This window comes from Oryzias latipes, chromosome 5, assembly GCF_053564925.1.
Source record: "Oryzias latipes strain Hd-rR chromosome 5, Olatipes_Hd-rR_3.1".
Taxonomy (NCBI): Eukaryota; Metazoa; Chordata; class Actinopteri; order Beloniformes; family Adrianichthyidae; genus Oryzias; species Oryzias latipes.
In genome coordinates, this window is record NC_136241.1 from 3,891,819 (window position 1) to 3,913,296 (window position 21,478).

At 42.0% G+C, this 21,478-nt stretch overlaps 1 protein-coding gene across 1 annotated transcript; it reads left to right on the forward strand.

Annotated features, from left to right (window-relative positions):
- Positions 1-25: 25 nt before the first annotated feature.
- cse1l (CSE1 chromosome segregation 1-like (yeast)) lies at positions 26-21,230 on the forward strand. The gene is made up of 25 exons (XM_004068469.4): positions 26-190; positions 2,568-2,660; positions 2,796-2,938; positions 3,201-3,302; positions 3,376-3,521; positions 3,600-3,690; positions 3,779-3,886; positions 6,863-6,955; positions 7,047-7,214; positions 7,298-7,427; positions 7,510-7,575; positions 11,370-11,572; positions 11,647-11,731; positions 12,259-12,320; positions 12,396-12,532; positions 13,961-14,064; positions 14,152-14,249; positions 14,339-14,489; positions 14,569-14,777; positions 15,215-15,312; positions 15,387-15,472; positions 15,569-15,650; positions 16,752-16,898; positions 18,506-18,737; positions 20,688-21,230. Exons 2-25 carry the CDS (start codon positions 2,576-2,578, stop codon positions 20,775-20,777), a joined length of 2,916 nt encoding a protein of 971 aa, XP_004068517.1. The 5' UTR covers positions 26-190; positions 2,568-2,575; the 3' UTR covers positions 20,778-21,230.
- The last annotated feature ends 248 nt before the right edge of the window (positions 21,231-21,478 follow it).

Here is a 21,478-nt window from a genome sequence, read left to right on the forward strand (position 1 = left end):
TTTATTAGTCTTGTAGAAAGATGTGATGGTGGATGGATGCCTGTGACAACCAGGGGGCGTGTCCGCGGCTGGACATGAAATGTGCGCATGCGCCATACCCTGACCGCGCAGTTCCTTTGAAAGCTGGTGCTGCGAGCACGACTGTGTGGTGTGCTGTGACTTCACATCCTAGCCGAAAAACTCTGTCACGGTAAGGGGAAATGTTGGCTTATACGTCTGTTGGATCGTTGAATTTCAATCAAGACATACGGCTATCCCAATTATAATGAACTTAATGTAGCTAACTTTGTGGTTAGCTGTAAACATTAGCAGGCTAGCATTAGCCCGCTGGGTACCGGCTGATGGATCAGTCTATTCACTGGAGTTGGAGTATATGTAGTTTTTTCAATATACTTTTAAACAACACTGTAGATTTGACTTTTTTTTGATGGGGGGTAAACGTAATTGTAAAGAATGCACCTTGCTTTCTTTATTATTTTTCAATAACCAGTTGGAGACCACAGCGCCACACGTGTGTTAAACTTAAACCCTTTAGCTTGCTAGCTTAGTTGGACGTAGAATGGTCTGACCCGGACTCAGTTGCGGTAATGGAACGGGTTTTAATGTGTTATCTCAGTGGATATAAGCATTCGAGTCCTAACTCTATTGAGATATGACATATGTAAACTATCAGCTGACAATGAATGAGCAGCTTGAACACGTGCTGTTACAGTAAAATCATCTTTCACATACGTGGCGTTTTATTAAATTAATGCATGTAAATCCGTGTTCACTCACTCTTTCTAGTTATTAAGCATATTTTCCCAACGTCTGTGTGTGAACAGTCATAATGGAAAGGCTTTCAAATGAGATCAAGTTAATGCTCAAGTTATGAGGTTCTCATTGGAAGTGACAACAATGATGAGTCCATCAGAGGAACAGATCATCATGGTAGATGTTTAGGGACCAGATGGAGATGGTTTTAGGGGGATGATGTTAGGAAAAGGATGCTGAGCTTAGAGCTTCCAAGAAAGAGGCCTAGAGGAAGACTGAAGAGGATGTAGGAAGGAGGACACGATGGTTGTCTGTGCGAAGGAGGAGGATGCAGACCAGAGGGTTAGATGAGGGTAGATGCAGAAGTGACCCTTAACCTCTTCACTCTGTGTGTCGCTAATCTGCAATGTACCATCTAGGATTTGATTTACTTTAGCATCATCCTGAATGGGGAAAAAGCAAAACGTTTTTATATTTAATTGGAAATATATTGTAAGAAGAGTGACAAAGAACATCTAAGTGCCTCCATTAAAAAATTTAAACTTTCTTCCTTAAACCCATAATCCCTTTGCAACTTGTGCTTAAACAAGATTATATTTATCTATGTATTTATTGTATTATGATGCAGAGCTTGGGCATTTTAAATAGACATTTTTAACTCATTTTACCTAGTTACACTGCTCAGTTTTACAGTGATTCTAATAGGTAAAACAAAATGACACAAGTTCACATCCAACACTTTGACTTCAGGGTTTGTTCCACATTTTACCTGGTTGCTGTGATATTTTCATAGTTATAGTAAAGAAAAAAAGAAGGAAACGGCAGATGAATCTTTATATTGGTTCATGGAAACTTTTATACAATTTTCCCCCTTTTTTTATGTAATTCTATATGTTTATGTAATTCTTACATTGAAAATGAACTTATAGTAGTATTTTTTTCCTGGAAGAAAGAGAGTACATTTTTGGGATTTGATTAAATCAAAAGCAAAGTGTGCATCTTTTTTTAATGCTGGTTTTTCCTGTTAATGTACAGGATCAGTTATTTATGAATGTATGTTATAATTAGGGATGGGTGATGTATTGGTGCCGGTATCAGCCGATATTTGCATCATTTGCGTTCGATATTAAAACAATCTACCGACATTCTTCTGACTGTTTTCAGAAACGCTTCATTTTTTAAATGTATACTTGTTCCTAACAGATTGGGAAGCTTATGATTACAGTCAGAGTCTGTAATTGACTGTTTTCATATAAATATTTTTTTGATAGAGATGCATGTTGTTCTTAATAGATCCCTGGCAATTTGGAGTGTATGGTTTATAATTATGTCCAGTATTGAATAAATGAACTGAATGCTTACAGACATATGTGTATGAAAGTTTTAAAGTGATACTTGTTCCTTTGTTGTGTGTGTTTAAAAGGTCAAGTGCATTGTGATTGTCCAGTAAAAGAAAAGTTGTGCATTTCAAATAAAGAAACATAAAGCAAATCTAAACTTTGTGTAGACACTTAAGTATGGGCGAACATCGACTATCAGGCACGGTTGCAGGAAGTTATCGTATCCAAAAAAAAAAAAAATGCTTCATAGGTTAATTGGTTACTCTACATTGTCCTTAGGTGTGAATGTGAGAGTGAATGGGTGTGTGATTGTGGCCCTGTGACAGACTGGCTGCCTGCCTTCGCCCATAAGTGGCTGGGATAGGCTCCAGCAGCCCCGTGACCCCGAAAGGGAACAAACAGAAGATGAATGAATGGAAAAAAAAAAAGATGAATATTTCTTTTCACCACTGACCGTCTTTATTTGTTCTGTAGTGACTATCATGGAGCTCAATGATGCAAATCTCCAGTCCCTGACAGAGGTTCTTAGAAAAACATTGGACCCAGACCCAAATGCCAGGAGACCAGGTGGGCCTTTACATCATTACAGTAATGGTTAAATACGTTTATTTCTAAATGTATATCTGTAAGCACACAATAAGTATTTTTTGTAATGAAGGACGTGTTTTGGTTTTCTTTCTTTTCCCAACCCCTTCCTCTCAGCGGAGAAGTTCCTCGAATCAGTGGAGGGAAACCAGAACTACTCCTTGTTGCTTCTCACTCTGCTGGAGAAGTCGCAGGACAACGTGATTCGAGTCTGTGCTGCCGTCATGTTTAAGAACTACATCAAAAGAAACTGGAGGATTGTATGTTTTTCTGTCTTTACATCCAGCTCAACTCTGCTGGGATTTTACGTACACACACGTCATTCATAACATGGGAGGTTATTTTAATGTAGAATATCATTTGATCAAATATTTACTTTAAAATGTATATATAATTTCACCTTAACTTGATTATAGAAAAACAAATTTTTGCTGTGCCTAATGCAGTGAAGTAGTTTCTGTTTTGCCTGTTTGTCTGCTTCCTGTTTGATGTGTGAACCCTGCTGTGGTTTGGTTCTCAAAGGTTGAAGATGAACCGAACAAAATCTCAGAAGCCGACCGAACAGCCATCAAAGCCAACATTGTGAATTTGATGCTCAGCAGCCCAGAGCAAATACAAAAGCAGGTACGTTGGCTGAAAAGAGCTGAAGGAAGTGTTTACACGACTATGTGTGGTTACACGTGATGATTTTCTGCAGTTGAGTGACGCCATCAGCATCATTGGGAGAGAAGACTTTCCTCAGAAGTGGCCGGACCTTCTAACAGAAATGGTGACTCGCTTCAGAAGTGGAGACTTCCATATCATCAATGGAGTCCTTCGCACGGCACATTCCCTCTTCAAGAGGTGGGACTTTCCTCAGAGGCCGCTTTTCAATCTTTGATGCTGACATTTTCATCTATTGCTTTCATTGTTTCTCCATAGGTATCGCCACGAGTTCAAGTCCAATGAACTTTGGTCTGAAATAAAACTCGTTCTGGACACTTTTGCCCAACCTCTGACTGAATTGTTTAAGGTTTGTATTTTTCCTGTTGGTTTTCATCCGTCTGTCATAGCTCCACACTAGAATAAGGTTTTAATAAAGTGCTTTTTGTTTGTTGCAGGCCACAATTGAGTTGTGTCAAACTCATGCTACTGATGTCAACGTCCTGAAGGTCCTCTTCTCGTCCCTCACGCTCATCTCCAAGCTTTTCTACAGCCTCAACTTTCAGGTCTGCTTTAGATCATTACTGACTGTGGTTTTTTTTGATTAAATTGCTAAGAAAGTTAAGATTTTTGTTTGTATTTGTATTGAACCTTTGTAGAAAGTATTTGTTGGTCTGTGGTCACCGGAACTCTTTTGGTTAATTTTGGGGTTTGGGTAAAAATGGCTTCAATTCAAGTTCTGGTTTCTTCTATCCATCCCAAATATTTGTTATTGGGGAAAAAACAATAGACCCAAAAGAGATATGTAGCTTAAGGTAATTGTCTCCATCTCTCTTTACCCTCAGAAACTGTAGGTAAATGGACTGGTGGTCAGTTTTAAAGCAAGCTTGTTGGTTTTCCGCTGTTGTGTGATTTCTGTCCTGGTTAGTCGAGAGAGCTGAGCCAGAAAGCACAGCTCTCAAATGACTGTTCGATCTTTGTTTCAGTTAGGGCACAAATTGTCAAATTATTGCGTTAATCGCAATTAATTATAGACAAATTAGCACATAGTTTATTTTTTTATTGTCATAATTTAGTTTTAATCTATCGTTGTGTCCGAATTCCTTCCCTGCACTAGTGCACTACATAGTGCACTAAATAATGCGTTCACCATTTTCTAGTGCTGTCTGAATCTACAATTCCAAAATCCAGTGCCCTAGAAATTTCCCAGAAGTCTCTGCGAAAAACCAGTGTGCATCGATGCTCACTAGATCAGCGAAGATGGACCACAATGCATTGCGTTTAGGGGAGTGTCGATTATCTCATCACCGCACATTTTTTATTTTTGAAAGTTCTGCCTATGGTGCGTGATTGGAACTATAATAAACACATTAAACACGTTCATCTTTGCTGGTAATTTACTTTTTCTGCTAGTCCTGTGGTCAGACTTCAAGGGTTTCTGGGGGAAACCTTTTATTAATGTTGTCCTTCACTCCCTGCACCGCGCCTCTCTCTCCCTCTTGCTGGCGCGTGGCTCTCATCCCTCTACGCTGCACACGCTCCCTCTACTCACATATGCGCGGTTTCAGAAACACATCCTCATTCTACAACAGAAGTTTCCATCTAGCGAGGAAATACGACAAATTTACTGCGTTCTAATTATTCGTTTCCATTGTATTCATTTCCAGTACAACCTGCGTGCGTTCTTGAGTGAGCGACACGGCCGCCCGCCGGAGAATTATGTGTTGGGGGGGGGGGGGGGGGGGGTATTACTGTTCTCCTTCACTCTGTAACACCAAACATGAACACGCACTGTTAGATTTCCATGAATATCACTACATGTTTTGTTTGGGAACTATTTTTTGCAGCGCAAAGTTATGTGTCTGTGTAAACAAAGGCGGAGCCTCCTGCCCCGTGTTCTTCATGGGTGTCAGGCTTCATGGCTACTAGAAAAGTGACAAAGTTTCTGCAGTCTGTTTATTACTGGACAATATATAATGGGAGCCGGTTTAGCTCGTGCTGGTTTGCGGGGCCTTCCGTCCGTGAAACCAGGGTTCGAATCCGGGCTGCTCCCTATTCCCTTCTTTGCTTCTGTGCCGGTCCCAAGCCCAGATAAATTGAGAGGGTTGCGTCAGGAAGGGCATCCGGCGTAAAACATTGCCAAGTTAACCATGCGACTCATCCTCGAAAGTGAGGTTGTTTCGCTGTGGCAACCCCTGATGGGAAAAGCCGAAAGAGAGAAAGAAAATATATAATATTCTGAGAAGCTGTCTCTACCAGAGAGCACAGGTAAAGGCTCGCTTGTAGCTAGAGAGCGGTCCGCTGCAGAAGAATCAACACGCACCTCCAACACACGTGTGTGCACTCCTTCCTCCTACACACGCAGCGCTGACGCACACAGTCCTTCTACAAACACCTACATACCGTATTTTCACGACCAATAGGGCGCACGGGGTCATTGGGCACGGTCTCAGTTACGGGGGATTTTTCCATTTTTGACACATACAAAAGACGCACCGGGTGTTAAGGCGCGGGCACGTTAACGCCCCTTTGGACCCTCAGAGTCCCCAGAACAGGTTAATAAAATAACCAGTCTCTGTTCTTTTGAAGAAACTTTTTTTTTTTTTTGTTCTCCCTGAGTAACACAAGCTGAATGCTCACACACTCACCTCACGTTCACGCATCTCCATCCCTTCTTATCCTACACCCGCGCTTAGCGAAGACAGCGCTGCCGGCCTTCCAGCACATACACACACACACAATGGCTTGCGCGTCGCGTCTCCTTTCCTCTTTTCTTACACACGCTTAGCGAAGACACTGCTGCCTTCAGGACAAACATAAACACAGGCGTTAACCGCGACACCGCGCGGGTTAGGGTTGGACGGGCACGTTGTTGCTGTGAATGTGCGACTTTGTAGTTCTTTACAGAACTAACGCAAACAAGCCCACAATGCCCCACGGGGTTATATCTGTCCTATAAGGGGAAAAGCCAGGCGAGGTGTTCGTTCTCATGAACGAATGGGGTACGCAGGGAGCTGATGACATTAGACATAAACTGTGGAATTAGGTATGTCGACATGTACATTATGGGATGAAGAAGAAGTTTGTGGTCAACATTTTTTCGGATTGTTTAGAAAGGTGTTCCTAGTGTTTAATCTGTTAAATTAGAGCACTCTGGACCTAAAGGTTTTCTTCTTGTTTTGTTTTTTCTTAATGGTTTAAGAGTGTGGAAAACAAACCCCTTGTTGGTGTAAAAGTAAAATGTCATGAATTTAAAGGTAAATATCTCAAAATGAGCCTTTTTGCAGCAGTAATCAGGTTAAAATTGTTGTTTTAAAATAGACAGGTCACGAATAATTTATTCCACATAAACATTAGTCGCATGACATCCCTAATTCCAGTACTCCCCTATGGTCATGACCCAAAGAACGAGGTCCCCAATACAAGGCTGGAGAGAGGGTCGTCTGGGCGTCTTTGCCTGGACTTCTGCCCCCGCGGTCCTGGATGAGCAGAAGAGAATGGCTGAATGTTGATTTCTGACTGTTCTCTGCCTTTCCACTCAGGACCTTCCAGAATTTTTTGAAGACAACATGGAAACCTGGATGACCAATTTTCACGGCTTACTGACTTTGGATAACAAACTTCTTCAAACGGACGTGCGTCACGTTTCCTTTAAATGCACTAAGTGTTGAGATTTTCTTCTTTGGGACAAAAACCATTTTTGTTTGTCGTCCGTCTGTTCCTCAGGATGAAGAGGAGGCGGGTCTTCTGGAGCTGCTGAAGTCTCAGATCTGTGATAACGCTGCCCTTTACGCTCAGAAGTATGATGAGGAATTCCAGCCGTACTTGCCTCGCTTTGTCACTGCCATCTGGAATCTGCTGGTCTCCACCGGACAGGAAGTGAAATACGACCTGGTGGGTGCACTAGGCAACCAATGAAAACCCTCCAGTTTTTTGTATCATTGCTTGTGCTAACAATGTACCGTGTCTTGCTGCAGCTTGTAAGTAATGCAATCCAGTTCCTGGCATCGGTGTGTGAGAGGCCACATTACAAGAATCTGTTTGAGGACCAGAGCACGCTCACCAGCATTTGTGAGAAGGTCATCGTCCCCAACATGGAGTTCAGAAGTAAGTGGCTTCCCTTTGAGTGTTTAGGATCCAGATTCTTGTCTGCTCAAAGCTTCTTTTTTTTAACTCCATTCCTGATTAGGTGCAGATGAAGAAGCTTTTGAAGATAATTCAGAGGAGTACATCCGAAGAGATCTTGAGGGATCAGGTAATGAGTGATCTAGATTAACTCCCTTTTTTTAAATGTGTATCTATTTGAACATGTTCAGATGTCTTTAGTCCATTAGACTAAGTCAGGGGTCGGCAACCTTTACCACTCAAGGAACCATTTGGATCAGTTTCCCACAGAAATTAAAACACAGGGAGCCGCAACAGCCTTTGGAAAACCCGGTGTTTCCAGTGAAAAGTTCCTAGAGAGATTTTTCGTATCCCCTCTCATTTAATGGGTTCCGATGAGAAATATTTCCTGAGAGTCCACAAAACTAGCAAATATGTTGTAATTAACCAGCAGTTAATCTGATTCTCCTATAGATTATTTTCAACAAACAACTTTTTTTTCCCTCAGGATCAGGATGTGTTTGGGCTAAAGCTGCGTGTTAATTCTGGGATGTCTCGCCACATTTGAGACTTTGTTGTTTCCCAAATCCCCATTACATATCAATCATACTGGTAAAGTCGCAGAAAGCAAACAAATCTGCCCAGATGCCATTAAATGTAGTTTTTTTCAGGAACTTCAATTTTCTCTAAATTCTCCATCCTTGTCCTTCCTGGGTCGGAACATTGTTGGAATCGCACGCCGGCAGGAGTTGGTTGTGGCGGTGACACAGGTTGATGGTCACATAGAACTTCACTTAGAAAATGTCCACATTTAGATTTTTTTTTTTTTAATCTAATACTCATCCCGTAATTTTTTCTGTTTTTGTTTTTTAAAATTCTTTTTATGAACCTTTCTTGTTTACTGCTTGCCGACCGTAGTCGTCAGCACAGGGGGGCCGCTCGAGCGACGAGCAGCTCGCCTGGTTCTGACCCGCTCCTGTTTCCGACCCGCTCACAAAAGTATAGCATCTGGTCGACAGACGACCTGGAGAGGTTCTGCACGACAAGGCTTTTATTCACTTCTCGTTCAACCTCATTCAACATGTACCGTAAATTCCGGACTATAAAGCGCACCCGATTACAAGCCGCACCCACCCGTTTTCACGTGTTTAACTACTTTTATACATACACAAGCCGCGTCCGAGTACAAGCCGCATGTATTAGGCAACATTGTCGTCCTCACAAAACACGTCCTGACTCCCAGAATAAGTGTGATTCATCAGCACACTGTGGGTGGAGTCAGTTTTGCCTCAGGCTCATGTATTTGAATACACCTACATCTGTCAAACAGCATGCAGCTCTATTCTGTTCACAAGTTCCTCAGTTATGTTTTTTTTATTTTATTATTTTTTTTTACTTATTGACAATCTAGGTATCATACATAAAATGACAAACAGTAACCATATGATCAACATTACATCCCTCAGTTATGATGAGGAAATTTACATCCGCTATTCCCCATTTCCCATGAGTTTTAGGGGCTAAAGGCGGGGCCAATGCCCGGCTCGCCACACTGTTGTATGTGTTTAAGTATGAGCAAGTATCAGCCGTGCATGGAGGGGTGAACGGGAACAGCTCTCCCTCCGCTTGTGTTGCGGCAGCGTTATGGGAGTAACAGGGCTGGTTAAAAAAAACACACCAGTAAAATAAAGCGGCGGCGACTGAAAAGCGTGCGCCTCGGCACAATACGCGCGCCTCAGCGCGGCGCGTGCGTCAGAAGTTTCCTTTCACAACAAACACTGTTGCTCCGCGGACGCCTCTGCGCTCTGCGCTCCCGCGCGCTTCTTGTCTCTCCTTCCTATCTTCTCCGACAGTTCTGGCCAGGGCGGCTCCAGGGAAGAACGCTTCGTCCCCATTGCGCCGGTGGACGGAGCAAATCGTGTCTGTGCAAAGCAATCGGACTTAATACTGAACGTTTTGTTGATGAGGGGCGGATGCGTTGTTACGTGTGGGAGCCATCAGACTGACATCGGCCCCGCAGCTCTATGTGAACAAGCAGCAGAACATGTCTCCAGCTCACACGCGGCTGTGGGTCGGTGTGAGCTTTTCAATGCAAAATTCCGCTCAGTCCTTAGAAACCGTACAAACGATCACGTCGATTTGTGTTTCCAGTCGTGTCCCGACAAAATAAAGGCTGATGTTATTCCCACATATTTACGTGCAGCCAGCCGAGTCACTATGACTCAGAGGTAAATTCACTCCATGCGCTGTTCTCTCCGTCACGCAGCTGACCAGCTTTTCCAAACCCGTTGGTGATGGTGGATTTTTTCACGCTGCTTTAACGATTGCTTTTAACTTGAAAGCTTCATCATATTGTAGTGGCGATCACGTGCACGTTGGGTCTAATGGCACCAAAGGATTCTGGGATGCGGCCGGGCATGCGTGTTTTGTTTTGTTGAACCGTGACTGAAGTGTCTAAGACCTTAAGTCAAGTCCACGCTGTTTGGATGCTTAGAGTGTAACACTCAAAAAAACCATTTACAAGGTCTTCTGATGGTTACATTACCAAGGGGTTCCTCACCATGTAATGCAAGCCAACACACCCAGATACACACAAACAAAATAAACCAGCCACTACATCTGCTAGTCACAAAACGACGTTTTTATAATGACAGAAAACTGAAATTGTCTTTGACAATCCTTTGACCAAAAAAAACCCAGAAGAAACACAAAATACTCCCACAGGAAAACCCCTAATAAATAAACATCCTTTTTCCCGCAACAAACGAACCCGTTGAAACAAGAAGAAAGAAAAAAAAACAGAAAGAGAGATCCACAGTCAATAGTTCTCCGTCCGCTCCTGGTATGATGCAAAACAAAAAAATATTGAATAATCCGGTGGAAAAAAAAGTTCCTCCAAAACGGAAAAATGAAGTCTCAATCTTCACATGGTACCATGACTAAAAAAAAAAGTACATCCCAAAAAATGAATATAGGGTCGATCTCACCGCTTCCCAGAGGGAATCCAGAACTGCTCCTTCGGGTGCGCTCCTCCCGTCCAGAACGCCGCTTCCGGGACCCGGTCCTCCCGCAAGCGCTCCGCCAAGATGAAGGTTATATTTAATTAATCTCCCGCTATTCTTCCACTACTGTTGGATGAAAACGAAGGGATGACAAGCTGCGGCTGCAGACTTTCCGCGTCTGGCACCGCCACACCCCCCTCCTTCAGCGTCTGACGTCCCTCTTCAGCGTCTCCCGCTCCTCTTTTTTTTAAATCACCTCTGGTTTCCGCCTCTTATGAAGGTTCACCCAGTCAAAAGCCCCATAGTCAATGACGCCGATTTTCATATTCATAGGCAGTGTACACAGGATTTTTTTTGTTATAATTCCCACATTTTCTTTTCATATGCATTTTCCCTTTCGTTTCTCCTTATATTTTACATTTTCATTCATCATACTTTTCATTACTTTTTTCAATGTGACGGTGTCACAAGAGGTGTGTTGAAAAATAAATGACTTGCGCTTGGTGTTAGATAGAGAATTCAAACCATTCACTGAGTCTTTAAGTACGTGCACGGCGGCCGCCAATTAAAGCCATAAATTAGCCGCGTCACTGAATAAGCCGCAGGGCTGTAAGCGCCAGAAATAAGTAGCGGCTTATAGTCCGGAAATTACGGTACTGTCTTTTTGGAAGAACTTTCCATCCCATAACAGACTCTGGTCGCCGTTCACAGCTGTAGACATGCCCCCTCCGCGCGTTCACACTGCTCTGTCCTCCTGCCCGCTCGCGCCACCTGACTGTGTTAAAGGCACCACGACAATCTTAGAACATGTCAGTTATTTTACTAAACCACTGAGAGCCGCAGCACAGGCATGAAAGAGCCGCAGGTTGTCGACCCCTAGACTAAGCAGACATCAGCTTGTTTGATTTCTGGTGGGTAACATCAGTTTGTACTCTGCCCTCAGACATCGACACCCGCCGCAGGGCAGCGTGCGACTTGGTGCGGTGCCTGTGTAAGTTCTTTGAGGGGCCGGTCACGGCCATCTTCTCTGGCTATGTGAATTCAATGCTGGGAGAATACGCCAAGAGCCCAAAGGAGAACTGGAAGCATAAGGATGCTGCCATCTATCTGGTCACGTCTCTGGCATCCAAAGCCCAAACACAGAAGGTAGTCTGTCCACGTGAGGCTGATGTGTCTTCTGTAACGACATTACAACACTTTTTAAATGTTTTTGCTGACAGCACGGAATAACTCAAGCCAATGAGATGGTGAACCTAATAGAATTCTTTGTGAACCACATTCTCCCAGATCTCAAGTCCTCCAATGGTAAGAGTGCTTTTCCAGATTAGCTGGTAGCTTTTATTAATGGATGTCTAGAATTAAATCAAGGAGACATATTTTCTCCCCAGTTATTTATTCTAATAAACCGTTTTCTGTTCTTAATTTTAAACCTTTAACATTGGGGGTGAAATGCTTTAACTCTTTGACCATTTATGCAATCAACGGGAGTCAGCTGTTTTACTGCGTAAACACGTCTCTTCTGTTCTGTAAAGTTTTGCATTTCAGCTCAAAGCTGCTTTTCTCCTCCGAATTACGTTAATTGCGTAAAGGTTACGGTAGCTGAAATAATGTAAATAGTGGAGCTAATGCCTGGGTATGAAAGGGTTAACTATAACTGCCCGTTTCTTTATCAGTCTTCTAAAAAATGATCAGTTTAGTGAGTTTGCTAAGGAGAAATAGAAACTCTTTAGTCAGAACTTTGTTCTATAATTCTAGTATTTCTTTTCCGTTTTGCAGTTTTTGTATCGTGAAATCAACCTTTTGTGACTTTTCGTACTTTCCTAATCTTCTAGTGAATGAGTTCCCAGTGCTGAAGGCAGACGCCATCAAATACGTCATGATCTTCAGAAGTCAGGTAAGAAGCTGTCGTTTTCTGATGGTCTGATGTGAAGTGAGATGATCCCTCCTGACGGTTTCTGTCTCCGGTCAGCTTCCCAAAGAACATCTGCTGCAAGCCGTCCCTCTGCTGATAACGCACCTGCAGGCCGAGAGCACAGTGCAGCACACCTATGCTGCCCACGCTCTGGAGAGGCTGTTCACCATGAAAGGCCCCAGCAACCTCACTCTGTGAGTGTCACAGACACAAGTCCATGCCTTTTGTTTTGAAACATACCAGTCTATGGAGCTGGTTAGCAATCCAGGTTTTGGTTGGAGTTTGGTACCGGTTTCTGAACGAGGCCTTTTTCCATCATAATTTTAAATAGTTATGTGCAACAGGATTAGAAAAGGTTTTGTCTTAGAAACTTACCGTATTTTCACAACCATATAGGATGATAGGGCGCAGTGTCAGTGACGGGTGCTTTTTCTGTATTTAACAAATACAAAAGGCGCACCGGGTTTTAAGGCGTGGACACGTTAAAACATACCGGTAAAACACGCACGCTAATGTGTGTTTTTTTTTAAAAGGCAGTGGGAGCAAAACTGAGTTTATTTTTGTATTTTCTCAGTCATCTGTCAGCATCCAAAAATCCATCAAAGTCCTCATCTTCTGTATCTGGAATGAACAGCTGGGCTGAATTTCTATCAAACACGCCAGCTTCCCTTTCCTCGTCCTCAGATTCCACTCTTACTTGTTAAAGAAACGAGAACAAAAAGTAATCAACTCATCATATCGGTTAGCATTTGTGATCAAGAATTGCTGAATGTTTTTTGGTGCTGAATGTCACTTAAATCTAGCGTGCAGCCTTTACTAACTCACTGACATAAACAACATTCACATTGACCGGAGTATTGAATAAAAATTATTCTTCAGATACTTAAAAGAATTGAGGAATGTGGTCAGTTCTTAAAAAAAGAATCTAGCTCGATGCTCAGCCTGTTTTTACGTCTTTAATGTTTACGTGAAATAATGAATCAGAAGAAAGGTTACAATACACCTGCATCAGGTATGATGCAGCTTTGACTTCTGGATCTCTATAAATACATTTTTACATATTCATTTTCAGTGTTGAGATTCTGTCTGAGCAGAAGTCCCGCACTGATCTGTTGAGACAAATAACAGTTTATTTTCTGTTTGAGCTATAAATACTTTCCAGAGTGAGTCAAAGTTGGATTAGGGACTCTTCATCTTGTTTTGCTGTGGCTTTTTTTCTGTGTTGATTTACTGTGCATCACATGCTTTTATTTTGAAAAGTATTTGACATCCAGTAACTACTAATCCAGTGAATATCTTTTTATCTTAATCTGCTCAGTGCAGGTTTTTATTTCATGATAACTTTTGCTTTGGTGTGAGCTCTTTGAACTATTAAAATGGTTTTATTTTGTATTTTCAGTTTTTTTATGGATGGATGGATATTTAAAACTAGTTTTGACCGTTTCCAGGATGCAGGCGTCTTGTGTGGTTAAGCTCCGCCTCAATACAATCTTTTCTGGGGAGCAAAGCTCCTGATGGACGCGTTCAACAGGCCGTTAAACCCCCCCTCATTGAAGATAAACCAGGGAAACATGGACCTTTATTGACGTTTTTGGCTCTCATTTGTCCTTCTGTGTTTTCAGAATCTCTTCTGCAGAGATGGCACCTTATATAGAGCAGCTGCTCACCAACCTGTTCAAGGCCCTGACCCTCCCAGGGTCTGCAGAGAACGAGTACATCATGAAAGGTAAACGTCTTCTGTGTGCACGCTGACTCTCTCAGACCCACAGTAGTCCATGCTCTCACGGCTGTCATTTCTTCTTCGTTGGTGAAGCTATAATGCGAAGCTTCTCGCTGCTCCAGGAGACTATAGTGCCCTATATTCCCACTCTGATTGGTCAGCTCACTCACAAGCTCCTCCTAGTTAGTAAGGTAAAGAAAGCATTGCTGGGTATTGGATCGATATGCAGCTCATGTGTTTTGAATGCATGAATCAAGTCTTTCATTGTTTCTCTTTTCAGAATCCCAGCAAGCCTCATTTTAATCACTACCTGTTTGAGTCTCTGTGCTTGTCTGTGAGGATCACCTGCAAAGCTAACCCGACGACAGTCAGCAGCTTTGAGGAAGCCCTCTTCCCCGTCTTCACGGAGATCCTTCAGAATGATGTTCAGGGTTCGATCCTCCTCCTGTCAAATGAGCTTCTCTTCGTCACGCGGTTGTGTCATTTTCTTCCCCCTTTTTTCTTTTGCAGAATTTCTTCCGTATGTGTTCCAGGTGATGTCTCTCCTTTTGGAGATCCACTCCAACTCCATCCCGTCTTCCTATATGGCCTTATTTCCCCACCTGCTGCAGCCGGTTCTGTGGGAGCGGACGGGAAACATCCCCCCTCTGGTGCGGCTGCTCCAAGCTTACCTGGAGAAGGGAGGAGCCAGCATCGCCGCTTCAGCTGCTGATAAAATAGTATGCCGTGTTTCTGTTGTTTCCTGCCATGAATTGGGCCTGCATGACGTGAGGAAAACTTGTGATATTAGTGATCCACATTGTGACTTGAGATGTAAGAACAAGTGGCAAAACAAAAACAATGTGCATCATTTCTATTTCACTTTTGATCCATGTCTACATAGGTGGCGGGCTTCAAACATAAAAGGGCTCCATCTGATTGGTCAAATGGGTTGTATTTGATTCGTCAAATTCTTCAAGCACGAGATATTACGTTTGCAAACATTTAGGTTGACCATTTATCGCAGTTTTTGACGATTTATAGTGCAGGCCTACCTGGAATATGTCTGTTTGTACTTTTTATCGACAATTCTTTAACATCTGCATGAACTGGAAAAACGGACCTGTTGGTCGCTGATGTGAAACGTTTTCCCGCTTCTCTCGTGTTTCCCTTCAAGCCCGGTTTGCTCGGAGTTTTCCAGAAACTGATTGCTTCCAAAGCCAACGACCACCAGGGCTTTTACCTTCTCAACAGCATCATAGAGAACATGCCTCCGTAGGTCTAATACAATTCACGTTCTCCAATTTGAAATCTGAGGAGTTGTTGACTTTTTGGAGTATTTTTCTCAGGGAATCTATCGGTCAGTACAGGAAACAGATCTACATTTTGCTTTTCCAGAGGCTACAAAGCTCTAAAACCACCAAGTTCATCAAAAGTCAGTAACATCTCTCTTTTTCCTTCTATTTTGTTGTTTCTGGTCTTTTTTGTTTTTTTTTTGCAACCATATTTGACTGTTTTTATGTTCTTAAAGGTTTCCTGGTGTTTATCAACCTGTACTGTGTCAAATATGGAGCAATCGCACTTCAGGAGATCTTTGACAGCATCCAGCCAAAGTAAAGCCTTTTCCTAATTTTCTCATCATTTCCGTTTATTAAAGTAGTTTTCTCGCTAATGTCTTTCACAAATGTGGAAAATGAAACCCTAAAGGACTATTTAAACTTTTACTGCCACATTTCTTTTCACATTCAAAGTCCCAAAAATCAAAATGAGTAGAAGTTCCTGGATTTATTGTTAAAAGTAAAGAGTTTAATCCTCTGTAAATGTTAAAATGTTCTTTGCTGAAGAAGCTGAACCCTCCCACATGTTTGTCGGTGTGCTCTTTCTTCACCGTCTGGTTTAAGGATCAAACGGGATGAAAAGCATTTTTAATTTTATTGAGACATTTCTAACCCTGTAAAGCCCACTACATCCAATTATTAACTTTTATTTTTATTTTTTTCTTCCAAGCACGGGGGTTGCGCCCCCTTTAAATTAGCGCCCCCTTTTAAATTTGCGCCCCGGCAATTGCCTGTATTGCCCGTGCCAGAAACTGCTACTGAATATAGATGCTATTAATATTGGTATTAAAGTTGATCCACACATTAAAAAAAAATTAACAAATTTTGCTTTATTTCAAAACAGCAAGTAGTAACTAAAAAAAAAACATGTTTTATTCCCCATAATTGAGAATTAGAGCCACCATAAAAGAAGACGAATTAACAAACTCACGAGGACTAAAGTCATATAATTGGGACAAAAAATGTATGCTTTCAAAAGTCATCATTTTACACAAAAATAAAAATGTTACATTTTGCTTTTTTAACAAAGACTATCAAACGTTACCTGCGTAATTTAATTTGCAGACACTTTAGAGAAATTGGATGGACATCAATCTGCTTAAGAATCCTGCAGAATCTGCTTTATTTTTTTGTCAATTTACAACTTTAATTTCATGAAATTACAACTATGTCTTGGAAAAAGCACAACTTTTAAAATTAGAAATGCCCATATCAGATAGGATGTGGATGTTTAGAGCTTTGGGCATCTGCTAATATCAAGGTTATCTGTGTGTTTGGATGAACATTTTGACAAAAACATACACTTTTCCACACGTCTGCATGGATGAGTTGACAAAAGGTGACGACAAACCCATTTGAAGTTCTCTTGTATGGCAGAATGTTCGGCATGGTGTTGGAGAAAATCATTATTCCGGAGGTTCAGAAGGTTTCTGGAACCATTGAGAAGAAGATCTGTGCTGTGGGCATCACCAAGATCCTGACCGAGTGTCCGGCAATGATGGACACGGAATACACCAAACTCTGGTGAGACATCGGTTCAAATGCAGCCGTTTTTATCCAATTTCTACAGCAGTGTTTTTCAACCTTCTTTGAGGCAAGGTACACTTTTTCCTTGACAAAAATCCAGCAGCCAAAAAAAGAAAAAGAAACTTTGTAGTTTGTCTTGATGTAAAGTCCCTCCAGTTTCTCGCGTAAACATTTGAGGCCGTTTTCCCTAAAAGTTGTGATAGTTTTCAGTAATATTTATTCATCTTCTAAACCCATTTTGTCCCTTTCGGGGTCACGGGGCTGCTGGAGCCTATCCCGGCCACCAATGGGCGAAGGCGGGGGGAAATCCAGGACAGGACGCCAGTCTGTCTCAGGGCTGCAAATCACACAATCAATCATTTCAACTAAATTAGTGTCAAGTTTGCCCAGGTTTTTTCCCCCTCCAGTTTATTAAAATGCTTTTTTACTTCTTATAATCTTATAATACTTATAATCCCAGCATGCTTGATAATTTTTAGACAAAAAAGACCAACTGTGTGATGTCCCGCGGCACACATGAGCATCTCTCACGGAACACGCGTGTGCCGCGGCACGCGGGTTGAAAGACACTGCACTAAAGGATTACATGAAATCTTTTTTTTTTTTTTTAAATCTATGGCAAACCTTTGTGAGATTTGAGGGTTTCTGAATCCATCCTGCCTTTCAGCCTGATGTTTGACGGTTGGTGGATAATTAACTGCATGTCTTTAAACAGAATAGGAAATACAGCTGAAATCTATGGGAATGTTGACGTTAGAGACTGCAGCTTAGCTAATGGACACTAGGCTGTCATTTCTGACATGCTGTCTGCTAACGCATCCATTAAGGACAGAGGGGGGAAATCCTCCTCATCTCACCTAATTAAGCTTTATTAAACTCCAGCATTGAACTCACAACATTTGGCTTACAGGAAGGCTCTCCGTATCAATCAGAAGTATTCTAACTTCAATAAGATGCTCCCCATCAGCTTTTCTAATCCATTTGAATGTATTTTTTTACCTTCCGTTGGCAGAAGCCAGACACTCCTCTGTCTGGGGCAAAAGTTACTCAAGTTGGTGGCAAAGTCTGATTTATTTTATTTTTTTTAACTTTAGATTTGTTTAGCATCTCACAGGTCTGAGAAAGAATGATGCAACTTATTCCCCACAAAGTGAAACTCAAAGAAAGACATCCGCTCCTGCAAATGAATCAAACAGTTTTTTCTGGTGGTTGATATTGATCTGACCAGTCCGTTGCATCACACCTCTGCTTTAGCCAAAAGTATTGTGTTGCTGCATTTCAAATGTCTGATTTAAATTAAAACTAAATGGCAGACGGTGAATACTTATCTGGCCCAAAGCGCCTGACGGTAACCGTCCCGTTCACATTCACACACTGATGGAGGCTCCTCTGCTGAACACTGGCACCAACCTATAACCACCAGGACCCATGTGGGGCTCGGTGTCCTGCCCAATGACACTTCAACACATGGGTGGGCGAGGCGGGAACCGAACCCGCGATCCTCCGACTAGAGTTCGGCAGCTCTACGTGTAGAGAGTGAAGGAGAGGGAGAAATCCTGAAGTTTTTCTAGTTGTTGTAGTTTTCCTCTGTGCTCTTTCACCAGGACCCCGCTGCTTCAGGCTCTCATCGGTCTGTTCGAGTTACCAGAAGACGACAGCATTCCTGACGACGAGCACTTCATCGACATCGAAGACACACCGGGATACCAAACAGCCTTTTCACAGCTGGCCTTTGCTGGAAAAAAGGAGCATGATCCCATTGGGGATGCAGTGGGCAATCCAAAAATCCTTTTGGCCCAATCACTCCACAAGCTCTCTACGGCCTGTCCTGGACGGGTAAGGTCATCCTGAACAGGTTCTTCTTTAATCCCGTTTGGAGGTGGGTGGGGGGCAGGTTCAGTGGTGCTCAAGAAAACACAACGCCATTTGTTTGTAGGAGTAGAGCTCTGAACAATGTTGTTTCTTCGGTTTTTACATTAGTCTCAGTAGATTGTGGATGCATTTAGTTTCCCCCTTTTGTTGCATTGTTGGTTTGTTCCGCTAAAGCTTGCTGGTTTATTTTGAAAGTCGTGTCATAGGAGGCAAGTCCTGATTTTTTTTTTTTTTTTTTTCACATTCCAAGTCATTTGTTTTAAAGTATCTGCCAATAGACTACCTCACTGATACTTTTGTAACGCACTAAAAAATGAAATAAATGCAAAATAAACACATCAAGGTTTTCACCTATTTTTTTATTTTATTCACTTTACTTGATCATTCTTCATCGCTTAAACAGGGCAGTTCAGTGAAGAAGAATGAACAATACCGTACAAATAGTGCAACTATCAACTAGAAAAAAAATAGTTAATTATTAAGTAGTGAAAAAGGGGATTGCAGTTTTAGTATCTTCAGAGCTATTGACCGTTTTTGATTACCGGTAATTATGACCCCTATGAAAAGTTCTTCAAAAATAAAAATTAGTTTCTTCCAAAATCGTAGTATTTTCCCTCTGATCAATTTAACCATCTCCGTTTTGGTTGTTTTTAAGACATTGTTGCTTTTATTATTTTTCTTCTCATTTTTTTCCCAGAGCTTGCTCTTTGTAGACGGTCCCTTGGCAGCCTTTTCACTGTCTGCAGCACAGAGATCTATTCTCATAAAAAAGAAACGGAAACCTGATCTCTTTTCTGTCGAACTGCCTTTGTAGGTCATTGTTTGGGTTGAGTTCTGTTTAAAACATTTAAGAGTTTTTGAGCCTCAAAATCAGAAAGTGCAAATATCTTGCCAACTTAATCGAACCGTCTTTGTGTTCCTGCTGCTCAAACTGTCGTATTCTGCTGCGCTGTACACCGATAAAATGTTGAGATCCGTTCATGAAATGCAGACTACAGTATTTCTCTGTAATGGTAAGCTTGACATTCGATTCTGATGGAGTCTGAAATGACGTGATTGGGCCCAATTTCTGATTATGTGATCGGATAGTATTCTGTTCAGATTTTTAAGGCAAGTTAATGATTTTTTTCTTTTTTTTTTTTGTACATCCATCATTTTTTTGCCTCGAAGACCGTTCCAAACGTTATTGATGTGATCCTGACCAATACTTATGGAGCCCCCCAGGTACAAGCTCTGTTACCGTGTGCGCTCCAGAGGAGGTCCGCAGTCCGTCTCAGAACTGTGTCTCCCGGGAGATTTGTATCTCCAGGCAGAGGCAGCTGTTGAGGGAACAGTCCTGAGAAACCGTGCAAACAATCGTGTGAATTCGTGTTTCCAGTCGGGTCCAGGCAAAATAAAGCCTGATGCTATTCCAGTTTAAGTTCATCCACAGCTGAATGTTTTTAGCACTTATTAGCTTAATCCTAACCCTCTTTTGGGTCAGTTCTGCCAATAATAAAGAACTGGCCGCATGGATTAAAAAAATAGATAAGCCAACAAGCACTTAATGATAATCCTAACAATAATAATAAGAAGTTAGAAGTTCTTCTCGCTGTATGCCACAGCTTTGTTTACAACGGAACTCACCATTTCTTCTTCTACGGTCGTACCGTTATTTGTCCGGTCCAGTCACTATTATATATGTCATCTGACCAACTCGCAGCCAATCAAATAGTGTGACATCATCATTAGTCGCAGGCCCCCCGAACCCTTATTGCAGGCAGAACACCGTCATGTGTGAATCCAAACTCCCAACGGTTTTTACAATAAGTCTGGATAATGTCTAGTATTACGATAAAGTGTGTGTCCAGTTTCTCTCATGTTACTCTGCAGAGAAGACATTAAATCTGGATTTTCTCTTTGTCTGTGGTGCAGGTTCCCTCCATGCTCAGCACCAGTCTAAACGCAGAGGCCCTCCAGTTCCTGCAGGGCTATTTGCAGGCAGCCACGGTCCAGCTGGTCTGAAGATCTTAACAGCCGGAAGGACACCTGAGCTCCCAGGACACTTCAGAAAAATGGATGATCGCAGATAAATTCCTTTTTTTTGGTCTGAACTGAAGGCGTGTACACTGAGGGGACGTTTTAAGGCTTTTTAAGACCAAAATGGGTCAACGGTAACATCTTTTCACTCTGCTCCCTCTTCTGCTGCTTGCAAAGATTTAGCTAATGTTAGGTGGGCAGGTAGGAGCAGACATGTCATTTTATTTCAGGAGCAGCAGGGAAACAGCAGTGTAGTGCTGCACCGAACACCTAAATCAGGAGGAATAACTTCTCTAATGTGTTTGTTTCTTTTTATGATTTTTGAAAAATACTTGGAAGCTTAAAAAAGATGTTTTCTGTTGCATGTTTTCCTGGGATTTGTTGATGTTTCCCTGCACTGTTTGTTATTGTGAATAAAAAAGAGGCACTTGTGTAGAAGTTTTTGTGTTGTGACGCCTTTCTGCTTTAAATCTATCATTAATCTAAAAAGCATCTAGGTTGAGGAAAAGTAGGGGTAATAATGATCCGTTTAAACGATTCGATCCATATCATAATTTGTGGTTGCTGATCCGATTCCTAGTCGATGTTTGTTCATTTCAGTGACCTAAAATGGATCCAGAACATCTTTAGCCCAAACTTCAACCAGTGAGACTCTGAAAGAAATACCTGCTACTGAACATTAAAGG